The following is a 22236-nucleotide window of genomic DNA, read 5'->3' on the forward strand; positions in this document are numbered from 1 at the left end:
CAAGCGAACCAATCGTGCCCCCCGCTCAAGGTGTCTAGCGACATCGCCGCTAATGATCCGAGGATGGTGGCCGGTTATAACAATCTTGGAGATTACCTGCCCGACGATGTACATTATGATTTCTTGGAGGTGGACGAACACAAATACCATTACGGGAAGCCTCTCGTCAAAGATGAAAGATCTCTAACAACGATGATGCAAAGATTACATGATTGGTACATGAAAACCTGCAAAGAGTCTTGGGGGACACTACTGGAATCAGTAGATTTGCCGTCTGCCGACTCTTTGCCGTCAGCCAGCGGACGGCAAAGGAAGGCTTTGCCATCAGCCACCAGAAAGCAGACGGCAAAGAGGCAGCAGATGGCAAAGATAGGGTTTGCCATCAGCCGTATCTTTGCCGTCTGCTAGTGGACGACAAAGAAGCTTTGCCGTCTGCTAGCTAACGGCAAAGAGGGTGGGTGGCGGGCTTACGAGGACAACCTAATGGCCAGTTTCTTTGTCGTCTGCTGGCGGACGGCAAAAATTCTTTGTCTTCCGCCAGCGGACGGCAAAGAGAAAGCACACCACGCAGATCGATCACACGGATCGATGACATGGCATGATCTGCTCCACACATGCATCTCCACAACGCAAAACTGATGCGGCCCATCCCACGCCCCCACCATCCACTCTCTCTCTCTCTCCCTTATCCTCCTGAGAGCCACCCCCACCACGATCTGTCTCCCTTCTCTCTCGTACGCCTCTGCTCCCCGCCTCTCGTCGCCCCAGCCGGCCGCCGTCCCCGGCTCCCGTAGCCCCCTTCCGGCCACCACCTTGCCCGCCGGCACGGCCCCTTCTCTCTTCTCCCCCGACGCCGCCGTGCCCGGCCCCGTCCCCGTTTGCCCCCGCTGGCCCCGGCCCCCATCGCCCCCTTCCGGCCACCACCTCGCCCGCAGGCGCATGCCCCTTCTCTCTTCGCCCCCGACGCCGCCGTGCCCGGCCCCGTCCCCTTTTGCCCCCGCCGGCCCCGGCCCCCATTGCCCCTTCCGGCCACCACCTCGCCCGCCGGCGCCGGCCCCTTCTCTCTTCGCCCTCGACGCCGCCGTGCCTGGCCTGGTCCCCGTTTGCCCCTGCCACCTCGAGCAGCGGCGGCCTGCGGCAGCTCTGCCCGCAACCAAGGGTGCTGGGTCCTGGCCCTCATCGAAGGGAGGGGTCGCAACCGGATCCAGCGCCCGGATGAGCGTGGTGAGCTCCGGTGCAGCCGCGGGCGGATTGGAGCTCCTCGTTAAATCAAATCTCTTGTAATTTGTTCGTGTATACTGTAGTGTTTGTGGGTAATGTATTGTGAAATTCATTCGTCGATTCTTGGAGCAAGTGTTGATGGTACTGTAGTGTTTATCGTCGTCCGTTCATTCCTCTCGTCGGTTTGTATTGTTGGAGTACTGCTCGCCGGGCACCGGACACGCCAAACGCAAGACGCCGGACAGGCTGCTCACCGAACGTTTTTTTTTAATATTTACTAAGTTCTTTGTCGTCCGTGATTTTACGAGGCTGACGGCAAGGATTGCGTTTGGCAGACGACAAAGGGAGGGCATCTTTGCCATCAGCCGCTGATGGCAAAGGCCCCATTGCCGTCTGCTTCAGAAAGCAGACGGCAAAGATGCTCTTTACCGTAGCCTACTTTGCCGGAGTCTTTTGCCGTCCGCGGCAGACGGCAAAGGCCTTTATCGTCCGCCATCCTTGCCTTTGCCGTCTGCCGTGGCAGACGGCAAAGTAGCTGATTCCTGTAGTGGGAGGGATACTTTGATGCTGAGTGTTAAAGAGGAGCATGACCTCGTTGGAATTGAACTGTTGAATGTTCCATTTGAGGAGTTCTTCCAGTTTTTCAATCAAAAGGCCGTCGATAAATCAACGGTCACTTGCTACTGTCTGTAAGTAGTACTACTTCTGTCATTAAGTCTCTCTATATAGGTCAGCTCTTTCATTGCATGTATTTATAATTATCCTCACTATATTATGCAGATTGAAGATCGCCGAATTGAAGAAAAGACAAATCGGTGATATTGGATTCATTAACACAAATCTCATAGATGCAACTGAGGTTAAATATCATGCCAAAAATACCGAGGCCAAATTGCTACGATCGTTGGTAATAAATGAAAACAAAGATATGATACTCTTTCCTTACAACTTCAAGTGAGTGTTACTGTCTTGTGCATATTCGGTTTCCCTTATTAGTCCAGGTTATAGTAATGTAATTGATGACTTATGCATGCGTGTGCAGCTTCCACTATATTCTCCTAGAGATTAAGCTTGAGCAGGGAGTAGTAACCGTCTTAGACTCGACGAAAAGATCCCCAGGACTATGCGGACATGACTCAAATGCTCGAGAAGTAAGTTAAATCGATCATTATCCATCATATCAGCAACTTTGTTCATTTCCTGATATCAAGTAATTGTTTTCTTTGTGTGGCAGGGTTTGGAGAAAATTCACCAAAAAAGCTCCGGGACTGCCGAAGAAGCTGCAATTTTGACACCCGAAAGTAAGTACTATAGTAGCATGTTCCGCGCATCTCCTAGTGATTCAAGCGCCAGTTTCATCAATACCATTTAGCATGCTTGCTTATCAGTTTGATTGACCTCTTCTCTTGTAAAGTGGTTGTGGCAGGAACAAGGGAATGATTTCTGTGGATACTACGTTTGCGAGTCCATCCGCCACACGACCTGTGAGGGGGGCTACTCTGACGAACAATATGAAGTGCGTAAGCAATAATATTCACAATTTTATTTTATTACCATCATTTGTGTTGAGTTTCATTTATTCATATATATATGTATTGACCCCCTTCTTCAAATTAGATCTTTCGAATGCGGGATGAACTCCTAGCACCAGATCGTATGCGAGCAATTCAAGAGGAATTGGCGGCATTCTTCCTTGACCACGTGATCGCTGAAGACGGAGAATACCATGTGGACCCTGTGTTCATATATAATTAGGAGATTATATTATAAGAGATAATTATTGTATATATATAGCCAGTAGTGTCGGATAGATATAAGAGAATTTGTTGTTCGACCAATCTCTCGGAGAAGGAGAGGTGGTCGATATCACTTCTCTCTGTATGCATATGTTCATGACGATCTCTGTTTCCTTCATTTGCTTACTAGCTAGCGTGTCTAGTCCTCTCTATACGTATATAGTACGTAGCGTCGACCAAGCACGGAAATAAGAGAGGACACTTCTCTCTATTAATTAGCTAGCTAACACAATATATGAAACACCTAAATTAACCCCCCAAAACCCCCAAACCCCCCCCCTTTCAAATAAAACAATAACCCCAGCCCCTAAAATGCTGACGCATGGATGCCTATTGGTCCCGGTTGGTGCCACCAACCGGGACCAAAGGGCCTCCTGCCTGGGCTTGCCGCACCGGCCACGTGGAGGCCCATCTGTCCCGGTTTGTGTAAGAACCGGGACTAAAGGTCTAGGGCATTGGTACCGACACTTTAGTCCCGGTTCAAAAACCGGGACAAATGGCCCTTACGAACCGGGACAATAGGCCCTTTTTCTACTAGTGAGAAGAGATGCAAATGAAGTAATATAATATGTTATCATCACATGGCGGTTCCGAATATAAAATAACTCTACAAAGTAATGAACGAACTTCTCTATGTCATCACACGTATGACACTACCCACCAGTCTAAGTTACTTCCTTTTATGACTGAGCTGGTGATTTTATTATTAAGTAGCGGGTTTGAGTAACTCTTACCTTACCATGTTAAAATTGCTCATGCCTTGAAACTAGGTTGTTTTAGTTATTTTTTGACCTTTACTTTCTCGCTCGTGGCCTTAGCCAATCTTGGCCTGGCTACTGTTCATAAAGAATGACACTTACAGGATTAATGTAAAAGACTTGGGAGCATTTTTTTGGTTGAATGAAATTAGGAGAGGGTGTTAAACTATAATCTTGTTTCACCAACTAATATGCATCATGCTCTCCGCAAAAGAAACTAATATGCATCATGCAGGCAGTGTACTAGCTAAAATATCCAAGGACATCGGCAAGGAGCATTTGTTACAGTAGCTAGCAGTAAAATATATTTAATTCATGTCCGCTGAACTTAGCTAAGGAAGTGTACGTGTTAAACTAGCCACAATGGGAGTAACTTCAGCAGTAACATCGAGTCCAACTCAACAAATTTGCTTATGTGACAATGAGTTAATGAGGACAGAGGTAGTTTGAGTAACTTAGCTAGTTACTGTAACATCACATGTCCCAATGCAATATGCATTTATAACCTAATAACTGAAGCTGTGCATGTTACCACACTTAAGTTACTATCCACTATGAAGATAGTACTATAGTCTAAGGATATGTGTATGTTACTAATGTATGTTACTTTCCACCGTGGCTAGTCTTACTAGCAGAATGATGCATGCATGAGCTGGACATGCAAGTAATAAATTATTGTATGTGGTAGGTGCTACCATGTATACGTGGCTTTGTCGGATTCAGTCTGTCCCTCTCAGGCTAGACAGTGCAGTAGTATGTACTGCAGCTCACGTCATGCATGACATAGTAAGGCTGCCAAATTCAAGTCACCTTGACTGGCAGGTCTTCCACCCCTTGCTGAGACATTACTAGGCAAGTAGTGAGCAAGACTTCATACGTGATACTTGAGTGCGTGAAAAATGGTAAAATCAAGCAATGAGAGAGCCATAACAAGAGACAGCAAAATTAAGGAAGTGAATGTTAAACTAGTATAATATTGCTTGGCCAACTAATATGCAGCATGCAGGCAGTGTACCTAAAATATCCAAGAACGTCGGCAAGAAGCATATGTTAGAGCAAGGATAATAAGAGAGGCAGCAGCCGGCTCTACAGCCATGTCCATGTCACCTGTAGTCTTTATAAAGCCAACATCATATAAGAGCATCTTCAACAGCCGCGCCAAACTAGTGCCGTGCCGCAAAATTGCTCGTTTTAGCGCGCGCGCAACCGGTATAGTTGCTCCAGCGGGCGCGCAAAAACAGCGCACGAGGCATATGTAGTTCAGCGCGCGGGCCGAAACTCAATCGCGCGCCGCTTATTTGCTGCGCCCGCTCCCGCGCGCTGGACTCTCGCGCGCTCGCTCACAGCTCCCACCCCCCATCCAGCCGCGTCGCCGCCGCCGACCGCGCCACCCGGCGACCGTTCCGGCGCTTCCCCGGCCTATCCCCGCCCCGCGGTGGCTTCTCCGCCCCCCCTCTAGTCCGCCGCTCCTCGCGCGCGTCCGTCCTCCGACGAACAGCGCCCGAGCGCTCGCTGCCGCTCGGCGCCCGCAAGGTGTTCGACAAAACGTCTAGAAGGTATGTATTGCTCAAAAGCCACGAATTTCGTGTGTGTTGATTGTAGTTTTTATAGCATAGTATTGAACATTGTAGATGAGTTCGTTGTATGATTCTTCCGAAGAAGAATTTGATATGGAAGAGGAGGAGGATCTTGCAGTGATCCTAGCTATGCATATCAATAAAAAACCGAAGCACGGTGGTTCGGTTATGGGTCGGCAGAAAATTTGGAGGGATAGGATCGATGCCCACAACAGATTGATCAGGCATTATTTTGCGGAGAATCCCACATACCCCGAGTCGTATTTTCGTCGCCGGTTTAGGATGAGCACCGAGTTGTTCAGGCGCATTGCAGAGAAACTAGCGAGCCATGACCGCTTTTTTCAGCAAAGGAGGAATGCCGCCGGAGAGCTCGGGCATAGCACCTTTCCGAAGGTGACAGCCGCTTTGCGTATGTTGGCATACGGTATATCGGCTGATCTAGTTGATGATCACTTGGCTATGGGTGAGAGCCAAGCCATCATGTGTGTCAAGCGCTTCGCAGTCGGAATTGTGCAAGTGTTTGGCGAGGAGTATTTGAGATTTCACTTAAGTCAAAACTTCATAAAGTCTGACCAAGTTTATAAAAAAATATGAACATTTACAATAACAAATCTATTTGATGTGAAAGTATTTTCAATAATGAATCTAATGATATTGATTTGCTATTTTATATGTTAATATTTTTTGTCTATAAACTTTATCAAAGTTTACAAAGTTTGACTTTGACCAAAGTTACTATGCAGAGTAAATAAAAACGGAGGGAGTATCATAACTAGTATCATGCCAACTAAGCAATTTTGATGAGGTGACATAGAATTAAATGAAAAAAATTATTGAGTATCGTATCAATATAAATTGAAGCATCGTCAATCTTGGTTCATGCGGAAGCATGCCTTGGTCTACACAGATTCATGCGGAGTATATGTCTTATTTTTTGTGAGTGTCACTAGTATATGTCTTGCATGGCTGTAAATAAGGTCATATGGTACTATGCACTGTGGAGGTATTACTTCCCACTATGGGCAGCCTAATTTCCCTTCCAGCATACATGAAGTGATATAATTAAATCATCTCCTAATTTAGCTATCTACAGAAACGAGCTTTGTCGAAAAAATCTACAAAAACAAGAAATATGTGTGTGTCACAAAATATTAGCAAATAATCTGTGTGGACCAAGGCATGCTTCTGCATGAACCAAGTTGGTGCAACCGAGAAACACCAATAGCATGAAGCTCATCACATCACCATGAATTATTTGCTAATATTTTGTGATATTGTTCCCATCAAGGTGGCGCCTGCACTAGTAGAAAAGAGGGCTTTGGTTCAGACCGGGTCAGCCTATTAGTCCCGGTTCAGTCCAGAACCGGGACCAATGGGGGCACTGGTCCCGGTTCGTGAGGCCAGGGGCCTGCCGGGCCTCGTGAGGTCATTGGTCCCGGTTCGTCTGGCCCCTTTGGTCCCGGTTAGTGGGACGAAGCGGGACCAATGGGCCTCGCTCCTGGCCCACCACCATTGGTCCCGGTTGGTGGCTTGAACCGGGACCACAGGCTGCCTTTTAGTCCCGGTTCATGCCACGAACCGTGACCAATGAGGTGCCTATATATACCCCTCGCCCGCGAGCAGAGCACTCCAGTGCTCTGTTTTTCTCTGGCCGGCGAGGGGAGGGCTTTGTGGTGCTCTAGCTCACCTCCTATGCACATGAGGTGTTCGATGAAATGCCCGAGCCACACTAGTTAAGGTTTCTCATCTCGAAGCTCGACCTCAAAGCTCCATTTTCCTCGAGATTTGTCTAGGTTTAGCGGCCCGTCATGTCCCATTCCTGTCTTCACCGCCGTCGATCGCCCGCGCCGATCTCGTTGCCGGCACCACCGTGGTGAGCCTCTTGTTCTTATCTTCTTTTTGAAAGAAAAATTCTTACTTTAGATAGATACTTGTCTAATTTTCTTACTATTTTATTGCTTGTTATTATATAGTGCGATGGTTTTGGTATCCGCCCCCGTCAGCCCTCGTCCTGTCTATGATTCGGATGTGGTATATATTATCTTTATAACTATTGGTTCATTTATTGTTTATGAAAATTATGCCGACCAACGTGACATAGATTTTATTTATCTAGGAGGTATGTGAACCGGAAATTCCAACCGACCCTATTGTCGAGAGGTTAAATTTAGTTGAAGAAGAAAACAATTTCTTGAAGGAAAAAATAAAAAAAATTGAGAAGGAGAAGATGATATTGGAATTGCATGTTGCGGATGTCGTCGATGATCACAAGATCAAGATGGATGCAATGCGCTTGAAGATTAGAAAGATTAGAAAATATGCCATTCATACCGAGGCTTGGTATCATTATGCCGTTGGATCAATTGTTACCTTGGTTGCAATTATGATCGCATTTGTTTTCGCAATGAAATGTTTTACATAGTTTCAATGTATGGTTTAATTAATTAGATGCTCTGGAGAGCTATATGTTGTTAGATGAGAACTATGTATGTACTTTGGTTTTAATGTGATGATGAACTTCTATTAATTTGGTCACTTAATTATCTATTCATGATGTTCTGTAATGGTTTTTGACATACTTAATTATATATAATGCATGCAGATGAACCGGCAATGGATGTACGGTGACAGACACACCTCTGAGTACATTAAGGGCGTGCATGATTTTCTCGAAGTGGCTGAGGCAAACAAGCAGAATGGTTTTATGTGTTGTCCATGCCCTAAATGTGGGAATACGAAGTCTTACTCTGACTGGAAAATCCTTCACACCCACCTGCTTTACAAGGGTTTCATGCCACACTATAATGTTTGGACGACGCACGGATAAATAGGGGTTATGATGGAAGACGGCGAAGAAGAAGAGGAAGATGACAACTATGTGCCCCCTGAATACGGTGATGCTGCAACGGGGGAAGCTGCTGAAGATCAAGAGGAACCAGACGATGTGCCCAATGATGCTGCAACGGGGGAAGGTGCTGAAGATCAAGAGGAACCAGTGCCCGATGATGATGATCTCCGCCGGGTCATTGTCAATGCAAGGACGCAATGCGAAAGTCAAAAGGAGAAGCTGAAGTTCGATCGCATGTTAGAGGATCACAAAAAAGGGTTGTACCCCAATTGCGAAGATGGCAACACAAAGCTCGATACCGTACTGGAATTGCTGTAGTGGAAGGCAGAGAATGTTGTGCCTGACAAAGGATTTGAGAAGCTATTGAAAATATTGAAGAAGAAGCTTCCAAAGGATAACGAATTGCCCGACAGTACATACGCAACAAAGAAGGTTGTATGCCCTCTAGGATTGGAGGTGCAGAAGATACATGCATGCCCTAATGACTGCATCCTCTACCGCGGTGCGTACAAGGATCTGAACGCATGCCCGGTATGCGGTGCATTACCGTATAAGATCAGACGAGATGACCCTGGTGATGTTGACGGCGAGCCCCCCAGGATGAGGGTTCCTGCGAAGGTGATGTGGTATGCTCCTATAATACCACGGTTGAAACGTCTGTTCAGAAACGAAGAGCATGCCAAGTTGATGCGATGGCACAGTGAGGACCGTAAGAAAGACGGGAAGTTGAGAGCACCCGCTGACGGGTCGGAGTGGAGAAAAATCGAGAGAAAGTACTGGGTTGAGTTTGCAGCTGACCCAAGGAACGTATGGTTCGGTTTAAGCGCGGATGGCATTAATCCTTTCGGGGAGCAGAGCAGCAATCACAGCACCTGGCCCTTGACTCTATGTATGTATAACCTTCCTCCTTGGATGTTGATAAAGCGGAAGTTCATTATGATGCCAGTTCTCATCCAAGGCCCTAAGCAACCCGGCAACGACATTGATGTGTACCTAAGGCCATCAGTTGAAGAACTTTTACAGCTGTGGAATGGAAACGGTGTACGTACGTGGGATGAGCACAAACAGGAGGAATTTAACCTGCACGCGTTGCTGTTTGTAACCATCAACGATTGGCCCGCTCTCAGTAACCTTTCAGGACAGACAAACAAGGAATACCACGCATGCACGCACTGTTTAGATGACACTGAAAGTATATACCTGGACAAATGCAGGAAGAATGTGTACCTGGGCCATTGTCGATTTCTTCCGACCAACCATCAATGTTGAAAGAAAGGCAAGCATTTCAAAGGCGAGGCAGATCACCGGAAGAAGCCCGCCATGCGTACCGGTGATCACGTACTTGCTATGGTCAATGATTTACACGTAATCTTTGGAAAGGGTCCCGGCGGACTAGCTGTTCCGAATGATGCTGAGGGACACGCACCCATGTGGAAGAAGAAATCTATATTTTGGGACCTACCCTACTGGAAAGACCTAGAGGTCCGCTCTTCAATCGACGTGATGCACGTGACGAAGAACCTTTGCGTGAACCTGCTAGGCTTCTTGGGCGTGTATGGGAAGACAAAAGATACAGCTGAGGCACGGGAGGACCTGCAACGTTTGCACGAAAAAGACGGCATGCCTCCGAAGCAGTATGAAGGTCCTGCCAGCTACGCTCTTACGAAAGAAGAGAAAGAAATCTTCTTTGAATGCCTGCTCAGTATGAAGGTCCCGACTGGCTTCTCATCGAATATAAAGGGAATAATAAATATGCCAGAGAAAAGTTTCAGAACCTAAAGTCTCATGACTGCCATGTGATTATGACGCAACTGCTTCCGGTTGCATTGAGGTGGCTTCTACCGGAAAACGTTCGATTAGCCATTGTGAAGCTATGTGCATTCCTCAATGCAATCTCTCATAAGGTGATCGATCCAGAAATCATACCAAGGCTAAGGAGTGATGTTGCGCAATGTCTTGTCAGTTTCGAGCTGGTGTTCCCACCATCCTTCTTCAATATCATGACGCGCGTCCTAGTTCATCTAGTCGACGAGATTGTCATTCTGGGGCCCGTATTTCTACACAATATGTTCCCCTTTGAGAGGTTCATGGGAGTCCTAAAGAAATATGTCTGTAACCGCGCTAGGCCAGAAGGAAGCATCTCTATGGGCCATCAAACAGAGGATGTCATTGGGTTTTGTGTTGACTTCATTCCTGCCTTAAGAAGATAGGTCTCCCTAAATCGCGGTATGAGGGGAGACTGACTGGAAAAGGCACGCTAGGAGCGGACTCAATAATATGCAGGGACAAGCATTCTTGGTCTCAAGCACACTACACAGTTCTACAGAACTCTACCTTGGTGACCCCATATGTCGATGAACACAAGAACAGTCTGCGCTCCAAACACCCGGAGCAGTGTGACGACTGGATTACATGTGAACACATCAGGACTTTCAGCAGTTGGTTGGAAACACGTCTCAGAGGTGACACCACTATTTGTGATGAGTTGTACTCGTTGTCCAGGGGACCATCTTCGACTGTATTGACTTACAAAGGATACGAGATAAATGGGAATACATTTTACACGATCGCCCAAGATCAAAAGAGCACCAACCAAAACAGCGGTGTCCGCTTTGATGCAGCAACCGAGAGGGGAAAGGACACATATTATGGTTACATGATGGACATATGGGAACTTGACTACAGACATGATTTTAAGGTCCCTTTGTTTAAGTGCAAATGGGTCAATCTGTCAGGAGGCGGGGTACAGGTAGACCCACAGTACGGAATGACAACAGTGGATCTGAACAATCTTGGGTACACTGACGAACCGTTCGTCCTAGCCAATGATGTGGCACAGGTTATCTATGTGAAGGACATGTCTACTAGACCGAGAAAAAGAAAAGATAAGGAAGCGAATACATCATACGATGAGCCAAAGCGCCACATAGTTCTTTCAGGAAAAAGGACATTGTGGGAGTGGAGGGCAAGACAGACATGTCTGAAGATTATGAAAAGTTCCATGAAATTCCTCCCTTCAAAGTCAAGGCAGACCCAAGCATCCTGATAAACGATGAAGATTATCCATGGTTACGGCGCAATAAGCAAATGACACAAGCGAAGAAAAAGTGAATACTTTCTCCTGCAACTATTATGATGATACCATGCCAACTTTGTAACAGACGAGTATGATACCATTGTCCGTTTTGTACACGAAGTGCATCCAATTTTTGCCGTAACCCTCTCAACTTTCTTGCACATGCCATGTGGATGAAATGATGATACCATGCCAACTTTCAACCTTTTCAGAGTTCATTTGAAATGCTTTTCAATTTCAGGGTCTTATAGCTCAAAATAATCAATAAATGAATGAAAAATAACAAATGAAGTCAGAAAGGGTTGAAAATTGATGATGTGGCTTTGAATGGTGCATTTTGAACACACGAAAAGTCAGGAGTTCAAATAAGTTTAAAAAAATGAAACCCCTTTGTAACACACGAGTTTCCGTATGAAATCCTGATACTTCGAAAGAGATTATCCGTTTTGTATACGAAGTGCATCCAGTTTTTGCCGTAACCCTCTCAACTTTCTTGCACATGCTATGTGGATGAAATGATGATACCATGCCAACTTTCAACCTTTTCAGAGTTCATTTGAAATGCTTTTCAATTTTAGGGTATTATAGCTCAAAATAATCAGTAAATGCATGAAAAATGGTGCATGAAAAATAACAAATAAAATAAATAAGTAATTAAAAACAAAATAATATAAACTTTAATAAAATATATAAGTAGAAACAAAATAAAATAAACTTTAATAACATAAATAAAATTTATGAAACTAAAATTATCAAAGTATTTTCTGTTCAAAACATTATAAGCAACCTCTAGTATTATTGAAACTAAAATTATATAAAATTGATGCAACTAAAATTATCGAAGTATTTTCTGTTCAAAATCATTGAAAGCAAAAATAATTTTCATAAACAACTTTTTTTCTTATAAACTTTAATAGCAAAAAGAATTATCATAAAGTAAAATAAATAAGTAATTAGAAACAAAATAAAATAAAATAAATAAGTTTTTTGTTGTAAGTAGAAACAAAACAAAATAAATAAAGCAAAAAGAACACAAAAAACAGGCAAAAAATAAAAATTATGCCACCTACTGGGCCACCACGGCCTGAATACGACTAGAAACCCATCCATGGGCCAGCATTCAGGCCCGCAGAAGGCCCAGTAGGCCCACAGGCATGTACAAAGAGGTTAGGCCCGTAAGCCTGCTTTAGAGAGGAGCTCGACAGCTCAGGCGCACCGCACCTTATAAACAGGTGCGGCTCTCTCTCAGCTAGCGAGGTGGGACTAAACTCCCACCACCACGCCGTTGTGCAAGGCTTTCCGTCCCGGTTGGTGGCACCAACCGGGACCAGTGCCCCACCTTTAGTCCCGGTTGGTGCCACCAACCGGGACCAAAGGCCGCCGCTTCCCGCCCTTTGGGCTGCTGAAAAGAGGCCTTTGGTCCCGGTTGGTGCCACCAACCGGGACTAAAGGTAGCATTGGTCCCGGTTGGTGCCACCAACCGGTACCAATGCTCTTTGTATATAAACTGGACTTGTGAAATTTCACAACTTCACCTTCAGTTCGTGCCCGACGCCCCAGCGCTGCTCCTCGTCGCCGTCGCCGTCATCGCCCCTGCCTCCGACGCCGTCGCCGCGCCGCCCCTGCCTCCGACGCCGTCGCCGCACCGCCCCTGCCTCCGACGCCGTCGCCGCGCCGCCCCTGCCCCGCGCCCGAGCCCCTTCCCGCGGCCTGCCCCCGCGTCGGCGCCCTCGCCTCCCCCGCCGTCGCCATCGCCAGAGGCCCCCGCTGTGAGCCGCCGCGCCGGTCCGGCTCTGTTTTTATTTTGTATTAGATTAATTTTTTGTTCATATATATAATGTATATTTGTATGTATGTGGCTATATGTAAGTTCTGAGCATGTTTTTTATTAGATTAATTTCTTATTAGATTTATTACATTAATTTTTTTGTTCACAACATGTTTTTGTTCATATATGTATTTTTTGTTCATATGTGTATTAATGTTTTTGTTGTATATATGTAATTTTTTTTCAATTTATATATGTATGTAGTAGCTATATATGCATGATGAGGGGGGTGGGGGTCGATATACCCCCTCCCCGAGAATTTCAACATGAGGAGAGGTCGATACCCCCTCCCCGATAACATTTTTTAGAAAAGTTTTATATATCTAGCTAGGAAGAAAGGAAGAAGGAATGAACTAAGAAGAGGATTAAGAAGAAAAATAAAAGGAGAAGAAGAAGGAATAGAGGAGAAGAAGAAAAAATAGAGTCTATTTTTTCTTCTTCTCCTCTATTCCTTCTTCTTCTCCTTTTTTTTCTTCTTCTCCACTTTTTTTATCTTCTACTTCCTCTTCTTAATTTTTATCGGGAACTCCATTCCAAAATAACTTCGACATGATGGGCGGTCTATATATATACCCCCTCTCGACCGTGATAACTTATACCACGGGAGCACCCCCCCCGGCCCTCTCGCTCGACCAAAACTCTCGAGGACACCCAAACCCTAAGAAAAAACGATGTCGGTCTCCTACCCCCTCCCGCCGCGCCCCTACCCTTGAAGCGTTGCCGAGGCCACCCCAAACCCGGAATAAGCTAGGTCTACGTTTGCACTAATATATCCACTTGCTGTCATGTTTGTGTAATAATTGCCATGTTGTAGTATTTGCAGAAACAATGGAGCACGGACGAGACGAGGAAGCAGAAGAGGTGTTGGGGGACATAATCTTAGCCGGAGGTGATATCTTGTCGTATCTTAACGACAATGATGGTCTGCAAGAACAGGGTGAAGAAGCAGGCTACGGTGATCGAAGAGTGGAGGAGGAAAGACATAATTATGATGGCTCCGGTGACCCAATGCTGGTGCAAGAAGGAGCCCGTGGTGACGGCTCCGCTGACCTAACACAGTCCGGCCAGGTAAATATATTAGTTAAGCCTGTGCTGACTAGCTAATTGATGCATTCATTGTTTTGGTATGTACACATATTAATTAACTCTCGTCTTTCTTCTTTTTTCTAGCCCTCCGGATCGAGCACAACTTCGGTAAAGAAACGAGGCCCGAAGAGAAAGTTGCGCTCGGATGAAAGGTTTGAGATCACAGCAATCGCGCGCGACGGCCAACCGATTGAACCCATTCGGACAAAGGAAGCATTTGCTGCTCAGTGTGGGGTTCTTGTTAGGGACAAGATCCCGATCAGCATCCACCAATGGTATAAGCCTAAGAAGGAAGACCCTGAGGTGTCTTATGTCAATGACATGCAGAAAGATGATCTTTGGACTGAGCTAAAGTTAAATTTCACCCTACCGCCAGAGGAGGATCCGGAGAAGCCAGTTAAAGAGCAATTAATCAAGTCTCGTGCTCTTAAGAAGATGGCAGACCTATTCAGGAGGTGGAAGAATGAGCTGAAAACGTTTGTCGACAAAGAAGAGACACCAGAATTCATCGGCCGGTATGAGAAGATCAGAGATCACTGGCCCGCATTTGTGGCCCACAAGACATCGGAAAAGAGTAAGAAGATGTCAGCGACAAACAAGAAGAATGCTGCGAAGAAGAAGCTTCACCATCGCACGGGGTCAGGTGGCTACCTCAAAGCCCGGCCTAATTGGGCCAAGGCTGAGAATGATCTACTTGATAAAGGGATCGAACCACAGACAATGAACTGGCCAGACCGTTGCCGGACTTGGTTCTTCGGGGCTGGCGAAAAATTGGACCCTGTATCAGGGAGGTGCGTTTGGACGGACGAGCTTTTGAGAATACCAGTCAAGAGGCTTCAGCACTATATTGATGCAGCGCAGCAAGGGACGTTCGTTCCAGACAAAGAGAACGACGAGCACACAGTGGCCCCCGGGAATCCTGAGCACCCTGGACGGACACGAGGCACGCCAGGCTCCGTTCCGTGGAAGGCTGGTTTTCCGGACGCAGGCGGTTACAAAAGCCAGGAGAGGAGGAAAAAAGTGGAGCGGACCCAAATTCAGAAGCTGCACGAAAGGGTTCAAGCGCTAGAGGAACGAGACGGCAATCGACATGCCGAAACTACCCCCGAAGCTACCCCGCCATCTCAGCGGAGAAGCAGCGTGGCTTCCACCGAGCTGCTTCAGCCGGAGCATGTCTTGACGGCTCCTGCTAGCTACCCCGTGGATGCTATCACGGAGTCTCAACATTGCCACCTTATGACGCAATGGCAGAACTTCAAAGTCAAGACGGCTGTTGGCTCTGTTTTACCTCCTGAACCCGGCGCAACCTACCACTGCTGGCCGATTCCAGAAGGATATGCTAGGGTGATGGTCGATGAAATTTGACCACCCTACCGGTGAAGGGGAGACTCGGCTGGGTTCTGCTCTGAAGACTCCATGCCTATGGCGGAAGGAGCTCATCAACCTTCCGAACTGGATGCCTCCGGCGAGTAAGGGCACTCCGCCTCCTCCTCCGGCGAGTGATCAGGGCACTCAGCCTCCTTCTCCGGCGCGTGGCGGCACTCCGCCTCCTCCTCCGCCTCCTCCTCCGGCGAGTGTTCAGGGCACTCAGCCTCCTTCTCCGCCGCGTGGCGGCACTCCGCCTCCTTCTCCGCCTGCGCCGGCGCGCCATAGCAGCCTCCTCCTTCTCGTCAGCAAGGGCAGAAGAGACCCGCCGCCGCTCCGGCTGCTCCGGTGCGTCATAGTCCTTCTCCTCCACCTCGTAAGCAAGGAAAGAAGATAGCCGCAGCCGCTCCGTCTGCTCTGCCGGCATCTAGCAGTACAGCCAGAGGCGGGAGGCAATACAGATTCGGTCCTTCTCTGAAGACTCCAGAGAAGTTACCATACGAGAGGACCGATGAGGAAACCACGAAGATCGTGCGAGCCGAAGTGACGAACTTCTTTGAAGGGGTGAAAGCAAATAAACATCCACCTCCGGAGGAGAAGGTAGATCCGGTGAAAGCGAAGCGCACTCTGGCTGCCCTGACAAAACCACCAAAGTCTCCGCTGAAAGGCAACTATGAGCGCATTATTGCAAAGTCATTTGCCGAAGCGGAGCGGTCGGGAAGTACTGTCAGTGATCAAAGGTTAAAGGAACGACGAGCTGGGAAAAAAATTGCCCAGCTCGGCGAACAAGCGAACCAATCGTGCCCCCCCGCTCAAGGTGTCTAGCGACATCGTCGCTAATGATCCGAGGATGGTGCCCGGTTATAGCAATCTTGGAGATTACCTGCCCGACGATGTACATTATGATATCTTGGAGGTGGACGAACACAAATACCATTACGGGAAGCTTCTCGTCAAAGATGAAAGATCTCTACCAACGATGATGCGAAGATTACACGATTGGTACATGAAAACCTGCAGAGAGTCTGGGGGGAGGAATACTTTGACGCCGAGAGTTAAAACAGAGCATGACCTCGTTGGAATTGAACTGTTGAATGTTTCATTTGAGGAGTTCTTCCAGTTTTTCAATCAAAAGGCCCTCGATAAATCAATGATCACTTGCTACTGTCTGTAAGTAGTACTACTTCTGTCACTAAGTCTCTCTATATAGGTCAGCTCTTTCATTGCATGTATTTATAATTATCCTCACTATATTATGCAGATTGAAGATCGCCGAATTGAAGAAAAGAGAAATCGGTGATATTGGGTTCATTAACACAAAATCTCATAGATGCAACTGAGGTTAAATATCATGCCGAAAATACCGAGGCCAACTTGCTACGATCGTTGGTAATAAATGAAAACAAAGATATAATACTCTTTCCTTACAACTTCAAGTGAGTGTTACTGTCTTGTGCATATTCGGTTTCCCTTATTAGTCCAGATTATAGTAATGTAATTGATGACTTATGCATGCGTTCGCAGCTTCCACTATATTCTCCTAGAGATTAAGCTTGAGCAGGGAGTAGTAACCGTCTTAGACTCGAGACGAAAAGATCCCCAGGACTATGCGGACATGACTCAAATGCTCGAGAAGTAAGTTAAATCGATCATTATCCACCATATCAGCAACTTTGTTCATTTCCTGATATCAAGTAACTGTTTTCTTTGTCTGGCAAGGTTTGGAGAAAATTCATCAAAAAAGCTCCGGGACTGCCGAAGAAGCTGCAATTTAAACACCCGAAAGTGAGTACTATAGTAGCATGTTCCGTGCATCTCCTAGTGATTCAAGCGCTAGTTTCATCAATACCATTTAGCATGCTTGCTTATCAGTTTGATTGACCTCTATTTCTTGTAAAGTGGTTGTGGCAGGAACCCGGGAATAATTACTGTGGATACTACGTTTGCGAGTCCATCCGCTACACGACCTGTGAGCGGGGCTACTCTGACGAACAATATGAAGTGCGTAAGCAATAAAATTCACAATTTTATTTTATTACCATCATTTGTGTTGAGTTTCATTTATTCATATATATATATGTGTTGACCCCCTTCTTCAAATTAGATCTTTCGGATGCGGGATGAACTCCTAGCACCAGATCGTATGCGAGCAATTCAAGAGGAATTGGCGGCATTCTTCCTTGACTACGTGATCGCTGAAAACGGAGAATACTATATGGACCCTGTGTTCTTACAATTTAGTTAGGAGATTATATTGTAAGAGATAATTATTGTATATATGTAGCCGGTAGTGCCACCAACCAGGACCAAAGGCCCTCCTGCCTGGGCTCGCCGCACCGGCCACGTGGAGGCCCATCTGTCCCGGTTCATGTAAGAACCGGGACTAAAGGGTTATGGCATTCGTAACGACCCTTTAGTCCCGGTTCAAAAACCGGGACAAAAGGCCCTTACCAACCGGGACAATAGGCCCTTTTTCTACTAGTGCTGGTCGGTCATCACCTCAGCGAGACATCACCTAGTTTAGCTATCTACAGAAACGAGCTTTGTCGAAAAAATCTACAAAAACAAGAAAATATGTGTGTGTCACAAAATGTTAGCAAATAATCTGTGTGGACCAAGGCATGCTTCCGCATGAACCAAGTTGGTGCAACCGAGAAACACCAATAGCATGAAGCTCATCACATCACCATGAATTATTTGCTAATATTTTGTGATATTGTTCCCATCGAGGTGGCGCCTGGTCGGTCATCACCTCAGCGAGACATCGTCTTCCCTCCCAAGGTTAGACCGGAAAACTGTTAAGTGGCGCAACCTATGGAATAAAACAAAAATACAAGATAAATGCAAGAAACTGTGTATTAAATCAGTAAAAAGTCCAGATTCAAAATGCCGGCAATTGGTGTCAATAAGTGAGCTATCAAATAATAAAAGAGTTACGTGCATGACTTTGATCCCCGCTATGGTGTAGGTGTAAAGTTGCTGGTCGAGATGCATGTCATGTAGTGACACTTTGCAATATTTTAAATCAAGATGCTAAGCCGATAAGGTCTGGTTGGAATGCTTCCAAACGCTATGACCCGCAAGTCTGCAACTACAATCAAATTAATGGAACTGCCTCCATATAGAAATATAATAGCGTTAGTGATCTAAATGCTCTTATCTTTCTTTACAGAGGGGGTACTTGTTAATTAAAGTTTGGCTGCATGCGTAGAACAGGAAAATCTGATACCTGTACACAAAAGTGTCAATAGTTAGTCTTTTTTCTTTTTGTGGGGTGTGTCAATAGTTAGTCTTGGTACTCCTTGTTTAAATATGCTCAGGCAGGCCGTTTTCCAAGACAAAAATACTGCAGAGCTGCAACCCTGCTTTGATTTGTTTGGAAGACCCAGAAATTGTGAGCTCCGAACTCTGTCCCTCTGTCCCCCCCCCCCCCCCACCCCCCACCAGAAAAAACTGTTGTGACAGGATCGGCGAGGTCCACACTTTTCTCGTTTTCGTTCTCTCTCCAGTGATGCGATGACGCCCAAACGGGACGTAGTTTTATGTGGAGTACCTCGACGATGCCCCTGGCCTTGCCGGCAACGACACGTCCATCCTCCCCGCAGACCCCTACAGCCGCGCAGCCGCTCGCGTTTGGGCCGCCTATGTGAATGACAAGGTTAGTTCATTTGACAGATTACCTCTCGTTGCGCGTGGAGTTGCACCTCTCAATTCGCTTTGTTGCCGCAGTTGTTCCCTTCGTGCACCGGCATCCTCAAGACAGCGAAGCAGGAGGAGAGAGCCAGTAAGGTGGAGGAGACCCTGTCCGGGCTCCGACACTTGGAAGCTGCCCTGGCAGAGTGCTCCAAAGGGGAGGTGGAGGCGCCGTTCTTCGGTGGTTGCTCCATCGGGTTCCTTGACATCGCGCTCGGGTGCTATCTTCCTTGGTTTGAGGCAGTAGGCCGCCTGGCCGGCTTGGGGCCGCTTATCGACCCGGCGAGGACGCCGAAACTAGCAGCATGGGCGGAGCGGTTCAGGGTTGTCGAGCCGGTCAAGGCGCTGCTGCCTAGGGTGGACGAGCTGGAGGAGTACATCACTACGGTGCTTTATCCAAAGTGGAACGTCGCGGTCACCGGTAACTAATTAAAGATCGTGTCGTTCCATTACCGGCGGAGGATCGTGTCAATCCAATAATTCCTCCGCCTTGTGAGTTGTTGTTTTCACGCCAAGAGTTGAACTGTTGCTACTAGGTCCTTAGTGTCTCCTCGTCGTGGATGGTGCGCATGCGTGCACTCTCTTCGATCTGAGTTGTTGACATGTTGTTTCGTGAATAAACTGAAGTTTCGTCCATCTTGCATCTTGTTTGTGTTAGCTCTTTTATGACCTCGCATATTAATTACCAGTATATGTTTCTCTTTTTGCGAAGAAATTACCAGTATATGAATCTTCCTCCATCTTGCATCTCAATTACCAGTATATGTTCAACAACAAGATTATTCCCGAGCTCTTTTTTTCGATAAAGGGTGCTTTTATTAACTCATAATGTAGCATCAAGTGAATACAAAGCATAATGAGCGACATCCGGCCTCTGTATAGCTAAGATGCACACAGCCTTAACGAAGAGTCTAGCAAAGTATGTATAAAAAAACGACAAGTTGGCAACAGTAAAGCCATATGAGTCCAAAACTATGCCCATGTCGACGGAGGAGATGGACCGATCCGGAGATTATGTTGCCACCCATGTTGGGTAAAAACCTCCCTGGCCACCCGCTCCAACCGCATACACACTGCCTTGAACAACGATTGATACTCCGTTCGCTGTAGCGTAGACCACATACGAAGCTAGTGCGTACAACGGTAAATAATCTGCATAGAAGAAGAGGTTTTGCCATTAAAAACAAAATCGTTTCTACATAGCCAAAGCGACCATAATAAGGCAGACACTCCCACCCGTATTAGCATACTAAAAGTATTTGGTATTCCATCAAGCCAGTGACCATATATATTGGCAACACTTGTTGGTGGATACAAATTGGACGCTATTTGGATGACTGACCATATAGAACGCGCGAACTTGCACTAAAAGAAGAGGTGTTTAATTGTCTCGTCATGAGTACAAAAGCTACACTTCTTACTTCCTTGCCAGTTGCGTCGAGCGAGGTTGTCTTTTGTTAGCGCAACTCCTCTCCGAAGATACCACATGAAAATCTTATTTTTAGTGGCATCTTTGATTTCCATATTAGTTTATTATTATTCAATGGAGCCTCTAAGTGCGAGAGTGCACGGTACATAGAGTCAACTGTGTAGGACCCAGATGTAGTGAGATTCCAGCGAAACACATCCCTCCCTTGTGTCAAGTTAACCGAATCCAAACGGGATAGAAGATGTTGCCATGACGCAAGGCGGAGGCCAATCAAATCCCTCCTAAATGATACATTCGGCGGGGAGGAGCTGAGCACATGCGCACGAGTATCATTCTTATCGCGTACAATTCGGTACAAGGCCGGATACTGTTCCTGAAGAGTGGTGTTTCCTAGCCACCTGTCCTCCCAAAAACGTATCTCAGAGCCGTCCTTTATCGCGACTGATCCAAAGCGGAATAGATGTTTCTTTACCGCCATCAGACCAGACCAAAAATGTGAGTCACCAGGTTTCCAATACGCCTGGGACAATGCTTTTTGGCCTAGATACTTATTGCGCAACAGGGCTTGCCAAACACCATCCTCGGTAAGTAGCTTGAACAACCATTTACTGAGCAAGGCATCATTCTTAACCTGGAGGTCCTGAACACCTAAACCTCCCTGGTCTTTTGGTCGACAAACCACACTCCATTTGGTTATCCTATACTTTTTATTTTCACTATCTCCTTGCCAAAAGAATCTGGATCTGAAGTAATCCAGTCTTTGCAGAACCCCTTTGGGAATTTGGAAAAATGACAGCATGTAGAGAACCATGTTTGTGAGAACAGAATTGATCAAAACTAGTCGCCCTCCAACAGAGAGTAACTTGCCTTTCCAACTGCTCAACCGTTTCTCCAATCGCTCTTCCACATGTTTCCACTCCGCATTAGTGAGACGCCGATAATGAATCGGAATTCCCAAATATTTAATCGGGAATTGGCCTTGTGCACAACCGAACAAGTCAGCATATTGCGTAGCCGCCTCCTTGGCTTCTCCGAAACAGAACAATTCACTTTTATGGAAGTTAATTTTCAGACCTGACATTTGCTCAAAAGCTGAAAGCAATAGTTTCATATTTTTAGCCTTATCTAGGTCATGTTCCATAAAAAGAATTGTATCATCGGCATATTGCAAGATAGAGAGTCCGCCATCCACAAGATGTGGCACTACTCCTGCAATTTGACCGTCTTGTTTGGCGCATTTGATCAAAGTAGCCAACATGTCAGCGATAATGTTAAATAACATTGGAGACACTGGGTCACCCTGTCGTAATCCCTTTTTCGTCTGGAAGTAATGACCTACATCATCATTGACTTTTATAGCCACACTACCTCCAGTAACGAAATTTTGGACCCAGTCACGCCATTTATCTGAGAAACCTTTCATTCTTAGGGTATGTTGGAGAAATGACCATTTGACTTTGTCGTATGCCTTTTCAAAGTCAATTTTAAATACTACTCCACTCATGTTCTTCCGGTGCATCTCATGGACGGTCTCATGAAGGATTACTACTCCATCGAGT

The 22236-nt window shown here is 46.3% G+C and overlaps 1 protein-coding gene across 1 annotated transcript; it reads left to right on the forward strand.

Annotated features, from left to right (window-relative positions):
• The first annotated feature begins 939 nt into the window (after positions 1 to 939).
• Positions 940 to 20722, forward strand: LOC141026658 (probable glutathione S-transferase GSTU6). Its single transcript, XM_073503499.1, has 4 exons — positions 940 to 1224; positions 1305 to 1403; positions 19094 to 19213; positions 19285 to 20722. Exons 1-4 carry the CDS (start codon positions 940 to 942, stop codon positions 19675 to 19677), a joined length of 897 nt encoding a protein of 298 aa, XP_073359600.1. The 3' UTR covers positions 19678 to 20722.
• Positions 20723 to 22236: the final 1514 nt, after the last annotated feature.

This window comes from Aegilops tauschii, chromosome 7 (genome assembly GCF_002575655.3).
Source record: "Aegilops tauschii subsp. strangulata cultivar AL8/78 chromosome 7, Aet v6.0, whole genome shotgun sequence".
Taxonomy (NCBI): Eukaryota; Viridiplantae; Streptophyta; class Magnoliopsida; order Poales; family Poaceae; genus Aegilops; species Aegilops tauschii.

Bases quoted from the DNA above. Each gene is read 5' to 3' on its own strand.
- LOC141026658 (XM_073503499.1), top strand. From the start codon at position 940: ATGCCCCTTCTCTCTTCGCCCCCGACGCCGCCGTGCCCGGCCCCGTCC. The intron at 1,225-1,304 runs GTGAGCTCCGGT...TGTATACTGTAG, and splicing joins CCAGCGCCCGGATGAGCGTG to TGTTTGTGGGTAATGTATTG. The intron at 1,404-19,093 runs GTTTGTATTGTT...AACGGGACGTAG, and splicing joins TCCGTTCATTCCTCTCGTCG to TTTTATGTGGAGTACCTCGA.